The sequence below is a fragment of the Cyprinodon variegatus genome, unplaced genomic scaffold, assembly GCF_000732505.1.
Source record: "Cyprinodon variegatus isolate N-32 unplaced genomic scaffold, C_variegatus-1.0 Scaffold34, whole genome shotgun sequence".
Taxonomy (NCBI): domain Eukaryota; kingdom Metazoa; phylum Chordata; class Actinopteri; order Cyprinodontiformes; family Cyprinodontidae; genus Cyprinodon; species Cyprinodon variegatus.
The window spans coordinates 860,798-881,884 of record NW_015150487.1 but is presented as its reverse complement, the minus strand read 5'-3'; the positions used below and the strand labels follow the sequence as shown (position 1 = coordinate 881,884).

At 37.6% G+C, this 21,087-nt stretch overlaps 2 protein-coding genes across 3 annotated transcripts in view; one reads left to right on the top strand and one right to left on the bottom strand.

The window, feature by feature from the left end:
• mars (methionyl-tRNA synthetase) overlaps positions 1–17,263 on the top strand; it is a 20,499-nt gene extending 3,236 nt beyond the window's left edge. The window contains exons 3-22 of one of the 2 annotated variants that reach the window (XM_015402232.1): positions 695–773; positions 887–1,018; positions 2,267–2,342; positions 2,481–2,656; positions 3,052–3,161; positions 3,332–3,448; positions 3,531–3,734; positions 6,267–6,468; positions 8,951–9,025; positions 9,581–9,751; positions 10,252–10,347; positions 11,025–11,142; positions 11,242–11,455; positions 13,487–13,618; positions 13,719–13,823; positions 14,855–15,050; positions 15,654–15,725; positions 16,005–16,031; positions 16,282–16,404; positions 16,726–17,263. In XM_015402232.1, the coding sequence (XP_015257718.1) occupies positions 695–773; positions 887–1,018; positions 2,267–2,342; positions 2,481–2,656; positions 3,052–3,161; positions 3,332–3,448; positions 3,531–3,734; positions 6,267–6,468; positions 8,951–9,025; positions 9,581–9,751; positions 10,252–10,347; positions 11,025–11,142; positions 11,242–11,455; positions 13,487–13,618; positions 13,719–13,823; positions 14,855–15,050; positions 15,654–15,725; positions 16,005–16,031; positions 16,282–16,404; positions 16,726–16,875 (2,575 nt within the window). In that variant the 3' untranslated portion in view covers positions 16,876–17,263. The remainder of the gene's footprint in view (positions 1–694; positions 774–886; positions 1,019–2,266; positions 2,343–2,480; positions 2,657–3,051; positions 3,162–3,331; positions 3,449–3,530; positions 3,735–6,266; positions 6,469–8,950; positions 9,026–9,580; positions 9,752–10,251; positions 10,348–11,024; positions 11,143–11,241; positions 11,456–13,486; positions 13,619–13,718; positions 13,824–14,854; positions 15,051–15,653; positions 15,726–16,004; positions 16,032–16,281; positions 16,405–16,725) is intronic. The other variant, XM_015402240.1, reaches the window with a different exon arrangement.
• Positions 17,264–18,104: 841 nt separating this feature from the next.
• Positions 18,105–21,087, bottom strand: ddit3 (DNA damage inducible transcript 3). The gene is made up of 4 exons (XM_015402250.1): positions 20,931–21,087; positions 19,691–19,748; positions 19,178–19,386; positions 18,105–19,061 (listed from the first exon to the last, which is right to left on the bottom strand). The coding sequence occupies exons 3-4, from the start codon at positions 19,331–19,333 to the stop codon at positions 18,288–18,290; spliced, it is 930 nt and encodes a 309-aa protein (XP_015257736.1). The 5' UTR covers positions 19,334–19,386; positions 19,691–19,748; positions 20,931–21,087; the 3' UTR covers positions 18,105–18,287.

Sequence of the window (21,087 nt, the reverse complement as noted above, 5' to 3'; positions counted from 1 at the left end):
TCCATGTTTGCCTCCAAAATGTATTCTTCTCTGGGACAGAGAAAACAATGTCTTGAGATTCAACCGTCATTTATTCTGATGTATTTTAGTTTGGACAGATGTACATTAGGCCTTCAAGCAGCTGGAAATTGTACCAAAGATAAGTGAGCCAGACTTTTGATGCCCACAGGTCTGTTCTTCTTATCTTGAGCTGCTTTATTCAGACTGTTCCATTGTCCCATTAGGAAGCCTTGGCTCCACCCTAAATAAATCCAGAGCCTCGTGTTTCCTAAATTATTTAAAAATCAACCTATTTAGTCACAAAATCATAATATAAGTTTCTAGGATATTATTAATTGTTTAAAATTGTTGTAATTTGAATTTATTTAAACTTCTAAATTTGAATAGAAAATAAAAAAAAAAACAGCTTTTTATTTTCTGAAATTTAGAAAGTTGAGGTAATTTTGATAATTCTAATGGACCTGTTTAAAAAATGAACTTGTATTGACAATTCTAGTGAGGAAAAATGTTATCTTTTCATTCAGTGATTGTAAATATCTCAATCGTACGTTTACATATCATTGCTGTATGAGCTTGATGTGCTTCATTTTCATTTCAACTGTATTTATACAGGTTGTTTAATTGAGGTCCAAGATCTCACTTCCTAGAAAGACCAGTTTCACACAGATTTGGTTTTTTTCTCCCCCCCACTCAGATATCTGTTTGAGTTAAATGGACCAGAATCCAGTGACCAGTGCAACCAATGGCTTGAGTGGGAAGCCACGGTTCTTCAGGTACATTTATTATGTTGCTTAAAATCTTTTTTTTTTTTTTTTTCATTTTAACACATCTCAACATGACTATAAACTGTGAATGAATGAGCTTCTGTTGTGATTTCATTTCCCAGCCTGCACTGCTACGGGCTCTTCACATGGCCGTGCTTCAGGGAAAAGGATCAGAGGTGTCCAAGGTCCTTCAGAGTCCTCTAAATGTCTTGGACCAAAGCCTTGGCAAGGGAAACATGTCATATTTAACTGGGGTACGGTTTAAAGTATATAATCAGACACTGGTCATCATAAAGAAAACCCTCCACTTCCTTCTTAAAGCAGTAGCAAGGCTCAGAGTTGCATTCAAAAGCAGAATAGTTCATGTCAGAGGCTGAACACAATTTAATAGGAATTCATCGTTCTGTTATCATCAGGTTTTTTTTAACTAAAGTGTTACATTTTGTACTACTCTTATATTATTTTGGGTGATTTAATTCTGGCATTTTTTTCCTGTGTGGTACCTTGCTGCTGCTATGTTGAGAGCAGATTTCCCATTAGTGATTGATCTGTTGTTCTTCTTTTATGACATTCTCACACAGTTTTTTATGCTACTGTCATTAATGGTTGAGAGGTGGAATATGATAATAAATCGTTTTCCAAATGTTTTTTTTTTTATTATCCTGAGTGGGGGTTGTTTTGAAAGCAGGAGCTTAGAGCTGAAGCTGATGCTTCTTCTAAGTCAGGTGTGGTCTTTGAAAGTTAGAAAATGGTGGTGGCGCAACGACTAGTAAACTAGTAATAAATGACTCCCCATTTTTTGGTTTTAAAAACAAAAGGTGCATACTGCTTTTAATGCACGAAATGAAGAGAAAGGTATTCAAAATGTTGAAAAAAATATATATTCAGTTGTATATTTTGAACATTACTTTACCTGCACCGTTTCAGTAAGAACTGCGGCTTCTGGGGGCATTGCAGTTGTTTTTCCAACTGGGACAATCTGACCTTCATGCAAAAGGAAACATTAATATCCAGACTGTGGATATTAATGCTGGGCTGGTAGGGGGATTAGCAAATTCCTATGAATGCCATTAGCCTGCTCTGGGGCTCCACTGCTGTTAAAGCTGTCACACTTCACCCACCTGTAAAAATGGTTTTATATTGTTTAAACAGTTTAGTTTACACTTATGAATTTTTTTTGTGTTGGTTTGATTGAACTAAGCTTTATTTGACCATCCAGCAGCACTGCTTTGCCTGGGCAGCCTGTAGGACACTTGGCTTTATTGAGGCTGAAAGGAAATGGATATGATTTAATAAAGAAATAAAATCTTTGGAATTTTTATAAAAATTCTATCCTTTTGACTCCCCTGTATCCTTATTTTTTATTTTTCTAGACTGGTTATGAAGCCATTTTTTAAATAAATGATAATTTCATTGTCAGTATCAGTTATTTGTTGATACCGTTAATACACTATATTTTGCGTCATCTTAAATTTTGTTAATGAAGCTTTCCTGTGTTACAGAAAGATGTTTCAGTTGCTGATATTGTATTATGGGGTGCACTACACCCTGTTTTATTCAACTCATCTCTGGCTTTGAGTAAGTTAACTTTGTTTTTTATCAAACAAATTAAATATTTTACAATAATTTAATTTCCTCATTTTTTTAGTTTAAGTAATTCCCTTTCCTATCCTTAATATTATTGCCTCTTTTCCATCTGCTGTCTCTCTTTTTCAGGCGATCATAAGTTTGTGAAGGCCTGGTTTGACCGTGTTGCTGCCATGAGTGGTTGTCAGTCTGCGGCTCAAAAAGTGCTGCAGGGAAAAGGCCTGGAGGCCATGAAGAGCTACATGCAGAGACAGCCTGCACCTCAGAGCAGAGACACACAGCCATGCAACAGCAGCCCTGTTGAGGTATCTGCAAGATCATCACTTTGGCTTTTTTTTTTTTTTTTTTACAAACTTTAGGTGTCTCTACTGAAAAGTAGAAACTTCACATTAGAAAAGTAGAAAAACTTTACGGCTTACAGTAGTTGAGAAATGTCTAACCGTGGGGTTACAGGGAATTTATTTTCACCCTCTTAATATATAACTGCACTATTAGTATTATATGGCGTAACAACATTAGCAGGCAAGAGAGGTTTAAGTTTTATTGATAAAACTGCTGCAAAACCTGGCTTCAGTCTGCTCCAAATCAAGCAGTTGTATATTCAAAGGGAGTCCTCCCTGCAATGGTAAAATGTGGATTCAGTCTTTCTGTACATTAAGAATAGCAATATAAGTAATGTTTATTTCTGTTTTTGGGTTAGAGTGAAGAAGGTGAGCGTGTTGTTTCAGAGGAGGAAATGGAAGCGGCAGCTCTGACCTGGAGGAAGGATATAAACGCCTGCTCTCAGACAACAGAAAAACAACATCCAATGTAAGTGATGTAAGCTCAATACTGAATGTTTTCTGCTGGTGGTGTTGTTTCAAGCTGGCTCATTTCCCATAGGAGAGGATGATATGTTTTCTTGCAACGAGCATTTAAAGATAGCGAAGAAAACTGACATTTTTTTTATGTTTCTGTTCTTTTCTTTTTTTTCCTAACAGTATGCCAAAGGAGGGCATGAGGAACGTCCTGATCACCAGCGCCTTGCCATATGTCAACAATGTTCCCCACCTGGGTAACATCATTGGCTGTGTCCTCAGTGCAGATGTCTTCTCCAGGTAGGAATTTAAATTCCCTCTTTTTTTCTCTCTCTCTTTACGTTTTCTTTCTTACCACTACCCGTTCCTCCGTGTCTCCCAGGTATGGCCGCCTGCGGGGTTGGAATGTGTTGTTTGTCTGTGGCACAGACGAGTATGGAACAGCTACCGAGAACAAGGCCAGAGAGGAGGGACTGACGCCGAAGCAGATATGTGACAAGTACCATGCTGTTCACTCCAGCATCTACAGATGGTTCCAGATTGACTTTGACTTCTTTGGGAGAACCACCACAGAGAAGCAGACAGAGTAAGTTCATTTGGCTCTTTAAAGTGTGACTCACTTCATGGAAAAACCGAATCCTGCTCCCAGACAAACTTGGAAATTCCTTTCAAGGTGGTCGGTACCAAGAGATGCTGACTGGCAGGGCTAAGCGTAGGGATGTGCAGTGGGGGATTAGCGTGAGACACCAGTAGTTATACCACAGGCAAACCTTTTGAGGGGGAGGATTTTTACAGTAACGAGTAACGCATAGATTTCCCCCTATAGGCCAAATTTAACCTGTTTAAATGTTAAAAGTTTTTTGGGGGGGTTAGTTTAACTTTTAAGTTAAAAGATAAAAAAAAAAAAAACATAAATGAGAAAAAAAACATTTAGTAACGTGAAGCCTTTCAACAGCAATCAAAACTTTATTTTTTTATGTATTCTTATCCTGACCTTATTTGATAATTAATGCACTGGAAGGATCGGAATACTTCTAGTTATTATAAGATTACATAACGTTAATAGGATTACTGTAATATTATGCATCCTGCTGCAAAAGTTTATTTCTCTTAACCAGAAATTTTATTTGATTCTTTCAGCTTTTGCAACATATGAAAGTTCTAAGTTTGTCTTTGCTGTTTCTTTTCAATTGTTTATTTTGAAGGAGCAGTAATTAAGAAATGTAATATATATAATAACCAAAAGCAATATTTTTTGTCACCCATGATGGAAAGAATATTCCCTATAACAATTTTGTACTCCCTATGAAGAGTGTGTTACTCAAGGTGTTCCCCTTTCATACCTTGAGGTTGGATGCAGGTCTACTGCGGTGCATTGCATAGCCATGCTTACTTCCATGAGCCAATCCTATGAGAATTCCCAGGGTAGCCAAAACGGAGCACAGCATCTGGTAGTTTATGTTGGCAAAAGAGCAGCAGCCTGCAAACATGGAAGCCAGCAAGAGAAGTGGTCCAGAAATAATCTCAACAAAACCTAAGAAGCATCAGCATCCTTCAATGTATTTGAACAGCAACTTACTGTGGCTCAAAGGTTTTCACTTGTAATCTTTAATTCAGCTGAGCTAAACTCATGTCATGTACAGAAAAATGTGCTTTACAAAAACATTTCAACATGATCAACATATTATACCACTTGGTATGATTTCCTTGTGTTAATGGAACATATGTTATTCTTCTAAATATGGAAGATATTTCATGTGAATACCATTTTCTTTCATAACTTCTAACATACTTTTTGGAAAAGATCGAAATTAGGATGGGATATATTGTCATAATGAAGTGGGTAAAATTATCCAAACATTGAAGTTATTCCACATGTTGTTCCCGTGTTACGTGATAAAATTTCCAGGGTTAGAACGTGTCAAAAAAATATTTTTCCTCCCATTTCACTTGTTTTTACACAGTGTAATTATCACACATGGAACCTGCAGGGAAATGCCCCACATGTGATAGATATTCCACATGTGTTTTACAGATTGTAATATGAGTTTTAAAATATCGGCATATCGGATATCGGCCAAAATCCCAATATGGTGCATCCCTAATATATCTACATATCTGTCACAAGTGAAACATGTATAATAAAACATTTCATATGCAGCTTGTTTCAAGCCATGTTTTTGTAAAAATTGAACTTTTGGAAAAGATTTTATACATTGGGAGGATGTTTTCCATACATACAGTATTTGATCATTGATAAATGAGAAAGGCATGTGAAAATCTTTCATCAAAGGATCCAAAGAAAAATGTTTGTCCATGATTCATAGATCAGCCTTCATATATTTTATGAAGGCTGATCTTTTTACATTTTATTATACATTTTATTCCTCTTAAATGCTTAGCCACAGTATGTTCTTTACATGTAATATTGCATATATATATAAAACGTTATTTTCTGTGCCATCGTAGCTTTCGAAATTATGGGTTTTTCATACATCAGGCATCTTTGCTCCAAAAAAGCTTAGACTTAAATCCAAGGGCTTTTACTCCAAAAATGCTAACGGACAGAAGTCTTATTTTTAGGCCTTTGTTTTTGATACAAAGCAACTTAAAAGGGCATCAAACAAGTCAAATCATGTTGTTTTTTTTTTTTTTTAAGAAAGAAAAACAGCCCTTAAGATTAAAGACTTTTCACTTGTTTGAGGAGAAATGCTGGAGGCTTATCTTTAGATTTTAGATTTACCAGCCCACAAACAGACTATCGCTTCTATTTGACTGTGTTTTTGAGTTATTCCCGCCCATCAATAACTTGAACTTTCCCTCTTTGATATTCCACTACATGGGCGGCTTTATGTCTTTTTTTCTTTTTGTTGACCTGTAAATTCAGATAAAAAAAAAATTTTAAGTTGCAGCAAATTTCTCAACTGTAGTGAATATGGAATAAGTCTGTTCTAAAATGTATGTTGTATCTTAAGTAGCAGATGGTGGACTTGTCCCCTCAAAATCCTGTTGTCCTGGAATTTAATACTCCTTTACCTTTTAAAAAAAGAGGGGAAACATCCAATATTCCCACATTACTGGCAATATTTAAGTGTCATGTTTGTTTCCTTTATTCTAGGATCGCTCAGGATATTTTCTGGCGACTCCAGAAAAATGGGTTCCTTGTAGAAGACACGGTGGAGCAGCTTCGCTGTGAAAACTGTCAACGGTTCCTGGCTGACCGCTTCGTAGAGGGTATATGTCCCCACTGCAGTTATCCAGAGGCTCGAGGCGATCAGTGTGACAAGTGTGGGCGGCTCATCAACGCCGTGGAGCTTAGGGTGAGTTTGTGTATCTGAGGGGGTTCTGGAAGGTTCAGTCAAAAATTACCTTTTTTTTGTGAGTGTGTGTTTCATGAACAAGCAAAACAAAAGTTTACAGTCAGAGCAACAAAATCTTTTTTTAACCCTTTCAGCTCTGGGGTCCTTTTCACAAAGCAGGTTCAACAAACTTTAAATTGATTGAGCCTAAGTTCGAAAGCTCTTGGGCAGGGGCGGTTCTAGGAAAATATTTCCAGAGGGCAAGGTGGGGCCATAGTTTTTTTTCATGGGGGCACAGAAAGAACAATGGAAAAAAAGGATTTTTTTTTTTTTTTTTTTTTTTTACGTTTTTGTTTATTCATAGCACCAATGAAACAACAATTATTTCTATTCAAACTATTTCACATATTGCACATGAGAACAATAAACCTTTACAAACAGTTTTTGTACACTAACACTCCTTTAACTTTGATGTATTAAGATTGTATAATCTGTGTAGGTATATGTTTGTTGTTGTACATGTACTGAAAATGTGACCTACAATCACATTTTCAATTCAGCAGTTTCTCATGCTTTTGCAAAGGCAACACCAAATCCTGTAACACTACAATAAAAGTGCTCTGCGTTTGTGGTTTCTTGCAAAATAGTCCACAAATGTATCAAGTTCCACAGCCTTTGCCCTTCTGGATTCAATGCTTAGCATCCCTAAACTGCTAAGACGTTCATCAGTAATGGTGGACCGGAGGTAGATTTTCACTCATTTTAGTTTGGAAAAACTCCTTGCAACAGCGAATTTGCACAGTCTATAGAGCTTGTAGAATACTTATTTGAAGGGTTCAATGAGATTGATCAACTCCACTGTATCAGAAGGGTTTTCCAGTCTTATGACTCTTTATTTTTCTCTTTAAAAGTCTTCTGAACTTATGGAGTTCAGGTCCCAGATCCTCGACATTGGCATCACAAAGATGACAAAATTCAAACAGTTGTCTTTTAAAAATGCATCACTCTTGGGGTTAAGAGATTGGATACAACTCATCAGCTCACAGTTGGTCTTTGAATAACATCTGTAGGACATGTCTGAGGGCAGACAATCTGTCCATTATGTTACATAGGGCTATGAACGGACAAGCCTATCGTGTGTCTCACAGTTTTTGGAGCTCTCTTGTGCTGCCATACATTTCAGTTTGTACAGCCAGCCATTTGGCGTGCACATATGAGTCAGAAGTGAAAACATAAAGACTCTGAAACAACCCAAAGAATTCCTCTGCTTCTGGTACTGCTTTGACAGAATCAACTAGCACTAAATTAAGGCAGTGAGCACTGCAGTGGATGTAAAATTCAAATTTTGCTTGTTCTCCGATTCTCGCCTGGACCCCTGAATGCTTACCACTCATCAGCTCATTCATATGCCCGGCCTATAAGGTTGTTTTATAGTCTAGGCCATGGTGTTCCAATACGCGGACCACCGTCTTTGTTGTGTACTTTGCATTATGAATGGATGTTAGTCTGTGTTGAACAGCTGCACCATGATTTACAAAAGTTGCAAGGATTTCCCTGAATTATCCTCTGTTACTTCATTCCTGTGACTCATCGTGTCCTCTCTGTGCTATGTATTGTCTAGCTGTGAGCAAGATGACTGGAAGTATAGATTTATCTAACAGTTCTACCGATTGGGAGCATATATAGTAAAGAGAATTGGTCTTAGCACTGATCCCTGTGGTGCTCCACAGGTAACCCTGGAGTACGAGGAAGATTTACCATTAACGTGAACAAACTGAAATTGGTCAGATAGATAAGATTTAAACCAATCTAGAGCTGTTCCTTTAATTCCTACAAAATATTCATTCTATTCAATTCAACTCAAAAGAACTCATTCATTCATAACTCATTATTGTAACAACCAAAATTGTGCCGACCAGGTTTGCACGCCGATATGTAAGATCACACCTGCTGTGGCGGCTGGAAACTTTTGAGTTGTCCAGATTTTAGTTGACTCAGCCTTTGTTGAAAATTAGACTTTTTTTTTTTTTTTTTTTTTCGTGAGTAAATGAAGTTCAGTCTTTTTATTTAACACCTTTAATTTTACTGGAAGCTTGATCACTCAAACTTATTTTAAGCTCAACTTGTTCCTACATATCTTTTTACTTTTTTCTTACAAATAATACATTAGGAATTGGAAGGATTATCTGGTTTTGCCTCACTGAATTAAGAAGTTAACAGCCGAAGTGTTTTACATTCATATATTTTTTCCATACGCCTGTTGGTGGAGAAATGTTAGGAGTCTTTGCTGTATTTATTTTTAATTTTATGGAGATGTTTTTCTGTAAATGTTATATTGCCGTGACCTGTTATTGCTATCACTTCAGACCTGCCTGTGCTCTGGACCTTTTTTAAAAGGCCTCTTGTTACCTTGATCCATAAATAATCCATGATCCACAATTTGGAAAAAAATATATATTTTTAAGTCTACAATTCAGTAATTTGTAAATTGATGTTGTTTCAGGAACCTCAGTGTAAAGTCTGCAAGCAGACTCCAGTAATCCGCTCTTCCAAGCATCTTTTCTTGGACCTGCCAAAGGTAACGTTTAAGCTTTGCTTTACAATGCTCCCTTTTGTTTAAGTTTGTTTTTTCTGTGGAAATGTTTTAAAGACACCTTTTCATTTTCAAAAGCTGTACTATAAAGTTAAAAAAAATTTTTTTTTTTTTCGGGGCTGCTCAGTGGTGCAGTGGGTAGCACTGCTGCCTTGCAGCAAGAAGGTCGTGGATTCGATTCCTGGCCTGGGGTCTTTCTGCATGGAGTTTGCATGTTCTCCCTGAGCATGAGTGGGTTCTCTCCGGGTACTCCGGCTTCCTCCCACAGTCCAAAAACATGACTGTTAGGTTAATTGGCTTCTCTAAATTCTCCTTAGGTGTGAGTGTGTATGTGAATGGTTGTTTGTCTCTGTGTTGCCCTGCGATGGACTGGCGACCTGTCCAGGGTGTACCCCGCATCTCGCCTGTAGACAGCTGGAGATGGGCACCAGCACCCCTCGCGATCCTACTTGGGATTAAGCGTGTCAGAAAATGCATGGATGTATGGATATTTATTATTTATATTTTATTTTTTTCTTGTTTTCTTGCCTTTTAATGCAGCTTGAAACTCAACTGGAGCAGTGGTTGGAGAAATCAACCAGCTCAGGAGACTGGACAGCAAACGCCAAACAAATAACTCGCTCCTGGCTAAGAGATGGACTCAAGCCTCGCTGCATCACCAGGGACTTGCAGTGGGGAACGCCAGTACCTCACCCTGACTTTAAAGAGAAGGTTTGCTTTGATATTTTCTGTAAAATACAGCAACAAAGCTCAGTGTGCAGATGGGCAGAAAAGCGTCTCTTTTCTTTTTGATGTTAGTTGATTCATCATATATGGTTGGTTTTCACAGATTGTGTTTTTATATATTTGTTTGAGAAATTGAAAAATCTAAAAGACGTTAATTCCTTCTGCTAAGTATTCTTAGATTTTTGAAACTAAACTATGATTTTGCAAAGGATGGTATGGAGTTTGAAATTGAATCAGCTATTTAGGAAGTACTGTCTATATTTGAGCTTAACTTATTTAGCTCTCAGTCAAGTCATAGATGTTTCTTTGGTAAGAAAAGAGATCTGAAATATATTCTCACATGAATGTTTTAATGAATTATCTTGAAGTTCAGATTAATCTGGATCTTGCACAATCACTAAAAGATTATTTACCCAAATTTAAAATGATATTCAGAATTTTCTTCTTTACTCTAACCATAAATGTATGTCTTTGTTCTTCTGCAGGTGTTCTACGTGTGGTTTGACGCCCCTATTGGCTACCTGTCTATTACTGCCAACTACACCAGCGATTGGGAAAAGTGGTGGAAAAATCCGCATCAGGTACCAGGCTCTACTGAGCCCTACAAAGGACTAATGCACAATCTTGACACAGATATTTGTCCTCGTTTCCACCTAGAGTAGACCCAGTTGTATTTTGCATTTCCCCATGTGGGTTTTTTTTTGTCCCCATCTGTGGGACATGGAGTTACCAACTAAACCCTGAGGTTTAGCAGATATTGAGGTCATTTGTATCCAGAAGATTCCCAATCACATATAGGCACTTGCTTTGTAAAATCAATGAGCTCAATGTCGATTAAAAAAAAAACTTCCACTTGTGAGTGACTATTGGCATCTACAATCTATTTGAGGTTTTATTTTTGTCTTATTCGTGAAGTGGCCCAGAATAACTTGACATTTTCTCTGCAGAATAAAAATCATATAGTAAGCTCATGACTCACTTATCTTCCTCACACATTAACCAATTGGGGAAACTGACATGTTGACGTAATTACATGGACACCAGTACACTGAACTGACCCGTACTGTGACATTCTGTCCCTTTTAAACCTCTTTGATTCATCTCATCCCTCTTCATGTAAAACCCTGGGATTGAGGCTCTAGAGTGAGTGTGTTAGCCTGTAGGTGCGGGGGTTAGATAAGTCCTCTTTGAACTGGATGATCTCATGGTGATCTAATATGATGTCATCCTTAAGACGCAGTGTTGTCTCTACCACCAGGTGGAGCTGTATAACTTTATGGCAAAGGACAATGTGCCATTCCACAGTGTGGTGTTTCCCTGCTCCCTTCTGGGAGCCCAGGACAACTACACTCTGGTTAACCATCTAGTTGCCACTGGTGAGCACTTCCCATCTCTGATCAGGTTCACCCAATAATTTATTTGCTAATGTTATTTACATAAATGGCTGACTTCCTCCTTCTACTTTAATTCCTCAGAATATCTTAATTACGAGGACACCAAGTTCTCTAAGAGCAGGGGTGTTGGTGTGTTTGGAGACATGGCAAAGGACACGGGCATCCCCTCAGATGTATGGCGTTTCTACCTGCTGTACGTCCGTCCAGAAGGACAAGATTCAGCTTTTTCTTGGGCTGATATGGCTTTAAAAAACAACTCTGAGCTGCTTAACAATCTGGGAAACTTCATCAACAGGTAATGACGAAAAACTTTAACAAGGATCTCTTTAAAACTGAAAACAGAACAATCTTTCAGAGAGCTGCAGAACTAATGTTCATCTAGATATTCTGTGATGCAGAAGCTTTTTTTTTTTTTTAAATAAAGCTTAAGTTACAAATGTGTTTTTTATGTTTGTATGAAACACAATAACTTGTGTAACTGAAATGAAAGAAAAAGGATACATGGTTTACAGATTTCCATGTTACAGCTCACACAATTATTCAGCCTCTTTTTGACCCAACTGTTGCATTCAAAAGCTACATAATGCAAATTATCATTGAAGGATTTCACTATAGGAATGCAGAAAAAGAGTCGAAGAATTAGTGTTTGTTTTTCATTAGCACATCAAAAAATATTTAATGCTTATTGCAGAGCATATAAATAACAATAAAATACAATGTATGATATAATATAAAAGGCTTGACAAGTTAACAGCAAGTTTTGGGGCAGAAAAGAGGTGGCATTCAGCAAAACTTAAATGTAGTTTTAACGTCCAATTCTTAATTGCAGAACAGAGCAAGGATGTGCATAAGCATACAGTAGGAGAATAAATACATTTTTACACTTAACTAAAAAAAAACAGTTGAATACATAAAATTTTGGCAGAGATTCACTATTTAGAAGGTCAGAGACTGAGAAAATTAGCTTAACCTACAATGGATTGGTTTAGCTTAAACACCCTCCATAGGTCACCAGTTTGTTACCTACTTGAACATTCATATTAAATGATAATTTAGGGAGACAAATAAGCCTAATGGTTGTTTTTGGACTAGGAACCAAATCACCACATGAGTAGGGAAGAATTCAAACACAGGCTGAGAGTTATAAATCAGGACCTTGGCACTGCTAGGCCACAGTGGCACCAAGTACACCGCTCTCCAACCCACTTTAAGCTCTCATAACATAAATTGCAGGTTTTGGTTGTTGTTGGTTGGTATATGTGTAAAACTTTGATGAGTTACACAAAGCTCTTTTTCACTTTAGTAGTTTTACTTCACTGCTTAGAGGAAAACTGGGGCAATGCATCTCAAGTTGCTCACTCTCCCTATAAGGGTTTCACTCAAAGTAAACATGCAGCAATACTGTCATCAAGTCCAATTAACAACTTGCGCTGTACTCTTTGGAAAAAAATCTGTTACATCAGTCACTATTACAAGATGTGTACCCCAGGTTTCTAAATTCATTTTGGATGGCGTCATTTAGCCCTAATTGCATCGCCTCAAATGTTTTTTAAAAGATCCATGTTAAATCCCACTTCAAAGATATTTCTCAGCAGCTTTTTTTTTTCAGAGTACCTTGATCTTCAAAATTAGTTACGGGCAGCAATGTTAATGTCTAATTGGTTGAAAAATATCTTGTAGATTGCATCCTGCCTTAGGTGGAAAGAGTTCTGCTAATTCAGAACTGAATTTCTGACCTTTCCTGATCCAATCTCGGAGTCACTACATCATTTTGTACAGTTTAGACTCAGATTGCTAAATAATCAGGGCTGCAATTTGATCTGTTTTATAAGATTTTAGGGCACAGTCTGAAAAAAAAAAAATGGGGGGATAATGTATGCAAGAGTTATAGTTAAAACAGTTTCAATAAATAAATGGAAAAGGCATTTCTTTGGCATTAAAACCACAGTTTACTAAAACCACAGAGCCCTTGTTTCTGGTCTAAAAGGCCGGTTTAGATATGTTAAATATTAAACACAGTGTTGCATCACACCAAAAAGGAAAAAAAAAAAAAAAAACTACACATGAAACTTAAAAAAAATGGTACAAATATGACTTGATTCAGGCAGTATGCTAAATCCAGCAAGGCAGTGTGGTTGATATGACACCAAAATGTATAATTTATACACAGTTAGCAAGTCAAGCAGCATGTCCTTCAATGGTTTCACCCTTACCTCTTTTTTTTTTCCTCTCAAGGTTTTTATGTTCATTTTTCATTCTGGTCCTTTTCTCTTTTTTTTTCCTACTATGTTTAATATGTTCTGAACAAACGTCCTGTCTCTCTCAGGGCTGGCATGTTTGTGACCAAGTTCTTTGGAGGATGTGTGCCTGAAATGGAGCTACAGCAGGAAGACAAGAAGCTCCTGGCTGTGGTGGGCTGGGAGTTACAGCAATACATCCAGCTGATGGACAAAGTCAAGTAAGATGTTTAAATAAAGCAGAACTCATCTAGTTTGGAAAATGTTTTAGAGCGCTGTGTTAATACAGGTATTCACTCTTTGTTTAAAATATTTCACCAGGATCCGCGATGCCCTGAAACACATCCTGAACATTTCTCGCCATGGTAACCAATACATTCAAGTCAATGAGCCTTGGAAGAAAATAAAGGGAGGAGAGTCAGAAAGGTAAGATGGAAAGTAATGAGATGATAATTTCTTTCTGGCTACAATATAATGATTTTTATAGATCAACAATAAAACATAAAAAAAGTGTTCTTTTTTGTGCAACAAATATAGGAAAGCGCCGTCCAATTCAATTTCAGCATTAGGTGTTCTTTGGTAGGAGTCCTTTTGCATCCCATAGTTTAGATTTCTGCTCAGATTTTGCTCCATACGCTTAAAAATGTAGAAAATCTTCATTTGGTTTTAGCCTTTTTATTGATAAGTGCAAAAAGGAAGAGAACAGAATTTGAACTCTTCCGTTTCCAGCAAAGCTCTGAAGGTTTTAAGTTAGTTATATATTTTTGCTTATAATTATGTCATTCTTAAAAAAAAAGAAAACAAATAAGTGATTCCATTGAAATACAAGTAATTCTTGATAATAATGACACCACCAAAGTAGTTTATATGCTTAATTTATTTTTTAAATTGTCAGCAAATGTTGGGGTTTTCTTCCTGCAAACCATGTGAATCTTATTTTAATATATATTTATATGGACATATCCTTAGAACAGCAGACTGATGTCACGTTTAACATAATTAGTTAATGTTGGAGATTTCTGCAGCTCCTTTGTTGTTGCTGCTGGCCTCTTGGCAGTCCCCCAACCTTTGCCCAGCTCGGATTTACTTAAATCTTAGAAAAACATCCGTTACTGCCAATATGGTTACTAAAGGTACGACTGATTAGGATAAAGCAGTTCTAAAACCTCAGTCAATATGCAAAAGTGTTACTCTATGAAGACCGGAATAAATAAAAAAATGGTTTATAAAGGCCAAGGCTTGCTTTTATGTATATTTCTTTCAGATTTAATGAGTGATTATTAAATGATTTTAAGTTCTTTATTATTTAGATAAGGTAATTTGGTTCTGTTTAAAAAAAAAAAAAAAAAATTTTTTTATTCGGCGTGTCTATGTTCAGAATCTCAAACTGTAGCTCAGCCTGTCTTCATTTTCCCGATGTGTTTGATTAGCTGATGTGAATGGTTTGTTGTTTTCAGGCGGCGCGCCGGCACCGTGACGGGGGTTTCTGTGAATATCTCCTGCTTGCTGTCGGTGATGCTCCTGCCTTACATGCCAGCGGTCAGCCAGACTATCAGGGATCAGCTCAACGCTCCTCAGTCTTGCATCAATACCATGCTGCTAGGCCCCGGCTCCTTCGTGTGCGCCCTGAGAGCGGGTCACCGCATCGGCACCGTGAGTATGACCTCCACTAATGCGAAAAAACACGAGTGGCACCTGTGCAGACACACAAACCTGCTGTACTGTCGAAGCAGGGTGATACAATGAGAACGCAACAGTCTGTCACGATTTCAGGACTGTCGAGAGTGTTGCAGATTTGTGAACACACACCAACTCACACACACACACAAACTTTTGAATAATGGGTTAGGCAGTGTGGGGAGGCCTTCAACTTCCAGCAAACAACACATTTCTCTCAGGCCATTTGAGAAGCAAGATATCACTAATTGTGGTATCTTGTCTGAGCAGCCTGCACATGCTTCATTCAAACACTTAGGCTGGCATGTCTGGTGAGAAATGAGTATGAGAAAGACAAGAGCATAAAAAGCTTATGTAGACACTCCTTCATTGTAGTGCAGTATTTCATTAAGTATGACCTAAAACTTACATAAAAAATCTCTCTGGAAATTATTGACTTTCTTGCGTAATCCACTTTATTCAAAGATGAGCTCTGTTAGCCTTGGGCTCAATGCCTTTTTTTTAAATTCCTGCATATGTATCGGTTTTAATGTTCGTCTCTCACTACCTTCCCTGTTTCCCAATCTTTTTTATTCCCAGGTCAGTCCGTTATTCCAGAAACTGGAGGCGGATCAGATCGAAGCTTTGAAGAAGAGGTTTGGTGGACAGCAGGTAATTTGACGTTTATGATGCCTAATGGTCTGCGCATGAGCCTAGTCTGGTTATCTGTTGATTTAGATTCATTATCATTTATGAAAAGTGAAATAAAAATATAAAACGTGTAGCTGTTCTCAGACTGTCATCATGGATTAGAATTGACTCATAATTGAGGTTGATTTTTTTTTTTTTTTTTTAAACAAGATGGGGAGAAAATGTGTCTAAAATGCATAAATTATGAATGGTGCATCCATCATATAGATAAAAATAATCCTTGTTAATCCTTGCCTCCAGCCAGAAGACGAACCATCTAATAAGAAGGTATTGAGTGGCGTTTGTTTGTGAAGAGTGGGTCCACACTGGTGCTGCTTGTCATTTTAGATTAGTAAATGCCATTAACAGTTGCAGCTAATTTAATGTTTTGAATTTTTACTAATCTTGGTTTGATTCGCCGTTTGCCAGCTTACAAATCGCAGAATCTTACAAACGCGTTTGAGTAATTGCAAAAACAAATCAGGATAAATAACCACTGAAACACCTGCCTCACGTCTTCATCTGTTTACACCTTCAGATCACTGCCAGCAGTCAGCAGCCCGCTGTTGTTCCCGCTCCTCCCGCTGTTGCTGAAGTAAAGACGGGGGTCGGAGCGGACCCAGAGAAGGCTAAGCAGCTTGCAAAAGCTGTAGCGGAACAGGTTAGATTGCTAGCATGTAGCTAAATCTTATTAAACTAGGTCCGAAATAGTTTTTTTTCCAATATTCCTTTTTTTATTTTTGTTTTCCTGTCTTGATTAGAAAGTTCTGTTGTTCATGTGTGATACACATTCAAGGGTGACATTTATTAGCATTTCTGTTTAGGACCACTTGTATTTTTCCTATTACAGTTATGAAATGTTTTATTTAAAAAAAAATTAAGGAACCTCTTAATTTGATATTCAAAAGTCCTTTCTAAACCAATGGTTTTAATTGCAAGACATTTACTTTTTCTAACGAAGATGATTTTTTATTTATTACAGGGCGACAAGGTACGAGCGCTCAAATCCCAGAAAGCAGAGAAGGATGTGATCGCAGCAGAGGTTTCCAAACTTTTAGATCTTAAGAAACAACTGGCTCTTGCTGAAGGGAAGAGCCCTGAACCTGCAGCTCAGAAAGGCAAGAAGAAGTAAGAAAGAAAAGCGAAATGAAGGTTAGTCAGTGGAAGGGAGAATGGAAACAAGATGTACAGATGAGGGTATTAGCTTAAGGCTAAGCCGTAACAGGATCTAAGACAATGTGGTGTTGGCACCGAGGACTAATGAAATGCTGGATTGGCCGGCGGGGAAATGAAAACGCACAAAGAGACAGTCAAATGAATACAGATACAGAAAGGGAGGATTTCTCCAAATCCCTACACCAAAAGACACTGATTTTTATACTCTCCCTGTGTTCAAGTCAGCATTTGATATTAGAATTTGGAGGGCATGTTTGTATGTATTCAGATGGTTTTTATATCCTCTGGGGGAAAAAAATCTTTGTCCAAATATCCTTTTGATTTCATAAAATAAACTGATAAAGCAAAGGAAATTGCCTTTGTTGCCTTGATTTGTGTTTAAACAAAAACAGGTTTGACAAAGAAAAAAAATGCAAGAGTTTGATTACATTTTTATTGCAAATTTGTAATTACAATAAAAAAAATTGTATGCCATGAGTGATAAAATCCATGCATATTTACGAATTACAAATAATTTTTACTACAATAAGAAATAAACAGTATGTTTGAATAATACAGCACAAGCCATAACAGTACAATTGTATTTAAGAGTATATTACAGTTTATATAAAAATAGTAAATCAGAGTAGAAGAACTAATAAACATTTATGCCTCAGATTCCCATAATAGAAAAGCTCAGCATTAAAATGATAGGCAGGTTACTTGTTTTATCTAAATACAAGAACAAATGAGCCATGGGTTATACAAAGTTAAAAAAAGGTATTTTATTTTTCTTTTAAAAAATCTCATACTCACACTGCACTGGGCACTTTCTAAACTTTCCTGAGCTCCGAAACTCTCCAAAAAAAATGGGGCAAATAATCTCTGTGAGCCTGATTGTAGCCCTTAAAATTCGGGAGTTACAATTTTATTGCAGTATGGTGGGAATAAGATGACACTGACGTTCGCTCAAGCCTTAACACCTCTAAGTTAGACATCCAAATCAGCACCTGTTCATTCCATTTCATGGAACTTTTTTGCATTCCTTAAAATGACATTCATTAAATCCGCTGCATGATTTGCACTTCAAGCTTTCTTTCTTCATTCAGACATGCTGTTTCTTTTGATTTGCCGCAATGCTGCTGCAGCCTGTTCTCTCTCTGTACCCTCTAGTCTTGACTTTCATTACTTTCTTCCCTCATCTTATTTTTTTTTTACCAAAATCCATCCCTTGTGAAAAAAGAAAATAATTCTTTGGTATCCGTCCTCCAGAAAACCTTTTACCACTGCCTTACATCTTTCCCCACCATAGCTTTTTCTAATTGTACAGGACCCGTTTTTTTATTTTTTATTATTATTATTCTTTCATGTTCTTCCTTTCTCTTGTCCTCATTTCCTGGTGTTGACCAGCCTCTCAATCAGAGCTCTCCGTGTCCTCTGGACCTCTTCTCCTAGCCTTTCAATCTCTGCTTTCAAACGCTCATTTTGCTCTGTCAGCTCTTGCACCTTTCGCTCATTCTCTTGCTCTCTTTCTTTGCGGCTCTTTTTGGTAGAGGAGTAAGATGAACGTTGCATGGAGAAGGACAAGGCACTGTTAGCCCTCTCGCTGGTGGTCCTCTTTCGTTTTCCCAAACGGGAGGACGAATAGCCTGAGGGTGAGGAGACAGGTGAAGAGGGAGGAGAGCAATTTTGAGATGGTGACTGGGAAGCTGAAGAAGAACAGGATGGAGAATCTGGCACGCAGGGCAGTTCCTCCTCACTGGCTGAAGGAGATGCAGGATGGACGTTATTTGCAGGGTGGTGTTGGTGATAATAATAGCCACTGCTGATCACTGCTCCACTCGGATCCACCATTCCCACGCCTCCTTCACTCAGCAATTCAAAGAACTCCGGAGGCAGCAAGTCGCTGCCGCCTCCTGTTGAGCTATCTGCATTTCTCCCAGAGTCAGCCTCCACCTGACGTTCCTCTGCAACAGCTGGACTCATGCAGGAGGATGAGGAGGACGACAAAGAAGAGGACGACGATGAAGAAGTGTGATGCAGAGGCTGAATGGTGTGGCTCTCCTCTGTTGTCCTCTGGACGCCTTCAGCCCACGTCTGGTTTCCGTCAGTCAGCCACGTCAGAGAACAACTCTCAAGAACATCCAGAAACTCTGGCTCCTTCTATGATGAAAAAGTTGAAATGAAAAATATTATAATTTCAGCAATAAATACGGAAAAGGGGTGCAGTAAAACAAACTCATGAGGCTGTTATAATTTTGTCTGTAAAAACTACTGACCTCGGTGCATGTGGGGGCACGTGCCATTTTTGCCCCTCCCGTGTCGGAGCCCAGAATATCCTGCAGGTCCTCATACCACGCCTCCAACTCTGCACCATACAACGGCCCTACTCCAGGGGGGTACGGCGGGGGCAGGTGTAGCCACTCGGCAGTCATCTCGCCAATAAGTCTCAACACACAGATACTCGGCCACACGGTTTACACTGGACCTGTAGGGGAGGGAAGTCACCAGACCCAAGAGGGTTAGAAAAAAAACATTGGGGGGAGGAGAGGTGCAGAACAATAGATAACTGTCTCATTAAAACGAACTTTATAACAACATTTAATTCATAATTATTCTGCAACAGGTTTGATTAAAGTGTTAAATCTGTTTTTATCCCATGACAAACCATACTAGACAAAGTTGGACTATTAAATAATCTACTTAATCTGAACTGTAATAACTCTTATTAACTCAACAAAACAGTTCACATTTCAATCAAAACTACGTGTCAAATATGAGTTTAACTTTACCTTAGAAGTCTGTTAATCAAGTCTGACAATTTGTTGGAGACAGCTTATCCCAATAAATCTGAAACAAAACATGTAAAATGTTAGATGTTATTACATTTGTAATATCCCTGACTAATTGATAAAGGATTGTATATTTTCCAAAATAATATCGAGATTAAAGTTAAAACAGCTCAGACTGGAAACAAAAGGTCTGACCCTGTTTGCTTGAAATAAATAATGTAGTTTATTAGACAAAAAAAACAATACCATTTCATTTCTAAATATTTTTGTAGGCATTGTAAAAATAAGAGATTTATTTTCCTAAATTGTTGTAAACAAAGACAAAACATGCTCTCTACTGCGCCCCCTACTTTCGCCTGCACTCTAATACACATCAGGTAGATAAACAAGATGAGAAGACAAGGAAGCGCTGGAATCCGTACAGGTCAGACTAGGCTTTGTCTTCATTTTTTATTTAACATCAGTTTAATTGACTAATAATGATTTTAATCTACCAAACAAACTCCTACTGAGGCTGATATTTAAAGTCGGTTATAACCTTTTTGAATTCTATCTGAAGTTATTTAACGTTAAACAATTATTAGTTGTGATCTGGTTCACGGTGAACCCTTTTATTTGATTTCCTTTAAATGTTCTTACAGGAAATTCAATCAAAATCGACCATTTTCTTATTAATTAAATGGCATTTGAAGATTAAGTATAAAGTAAGCAGTTTTCTTGTTTAAGTTGAGATGTATGTCAACTGTAACGCAAGACAATTACGTCATGGAAATCAAAGTCCAGATGAAGAAATGGGCGCAACAAAAGGCACAGAAAGGAGTGGGTTTGGAAAACTAAATCCAAACATCTGTATTCACAGCTGGAAGCTAGGAAGATGTACAGAAAATAAACTGCTAATTTACACAAAAAATGTTTTAGCTTAGGAGTCTTACTTATTGAAAGAACAACAATTTGAGTTGTCAATAGTGAATACGGGAACTAAAACTATTATAAAAGTCCTTTTACATAGCCAGCCATTCCCAATATTTGTGTCGCTTTAAACTAACGGTCGAGCTTGGTAATCAAGGACAACACATAAATTGGCTCTATGCTGATAATGACAGATGAAGACAACTGTTATCCTAAAAATGGCACCGGGATATCTGCCAAAAAACATACACGTTCTATTTTCCCCCTTCATTCCAACACACGAAGACTTCAAGTTCACAAAACAACGAGAAAAAAAGCAGCCATTCCTTACCCTTTTTCTTCTATTCGCTCGCCTTCTCGATTGTCTAGAATTCGACTGTAGATATTTTAGTAAAAATTGGTGATAGCTCATGTTAACCATTGTTCAGTCTTGATGGCTGAATGTGATTTTACGGAAACTCCCGGTGGTGTTTTTATATAGGGAGAAA

Excerpts from the sequence above, each read along its gene's own strand:
- ddit3 (XM_015402250.1), bottom strand. The coding sequence starts at position 19,333 with ATGACTGCCGAGTGGCTACACCTGCCCCCGCCGTACCCCCCTGGAGTA. Across the intron at positions 19,062-19,177 it reads GTGCCCCCACATGCACCGAG|AAGGAGCCAGAGTTTCTGGA; the intron begins GTCAGTAGTTTT and ends TTTTCATCATAG.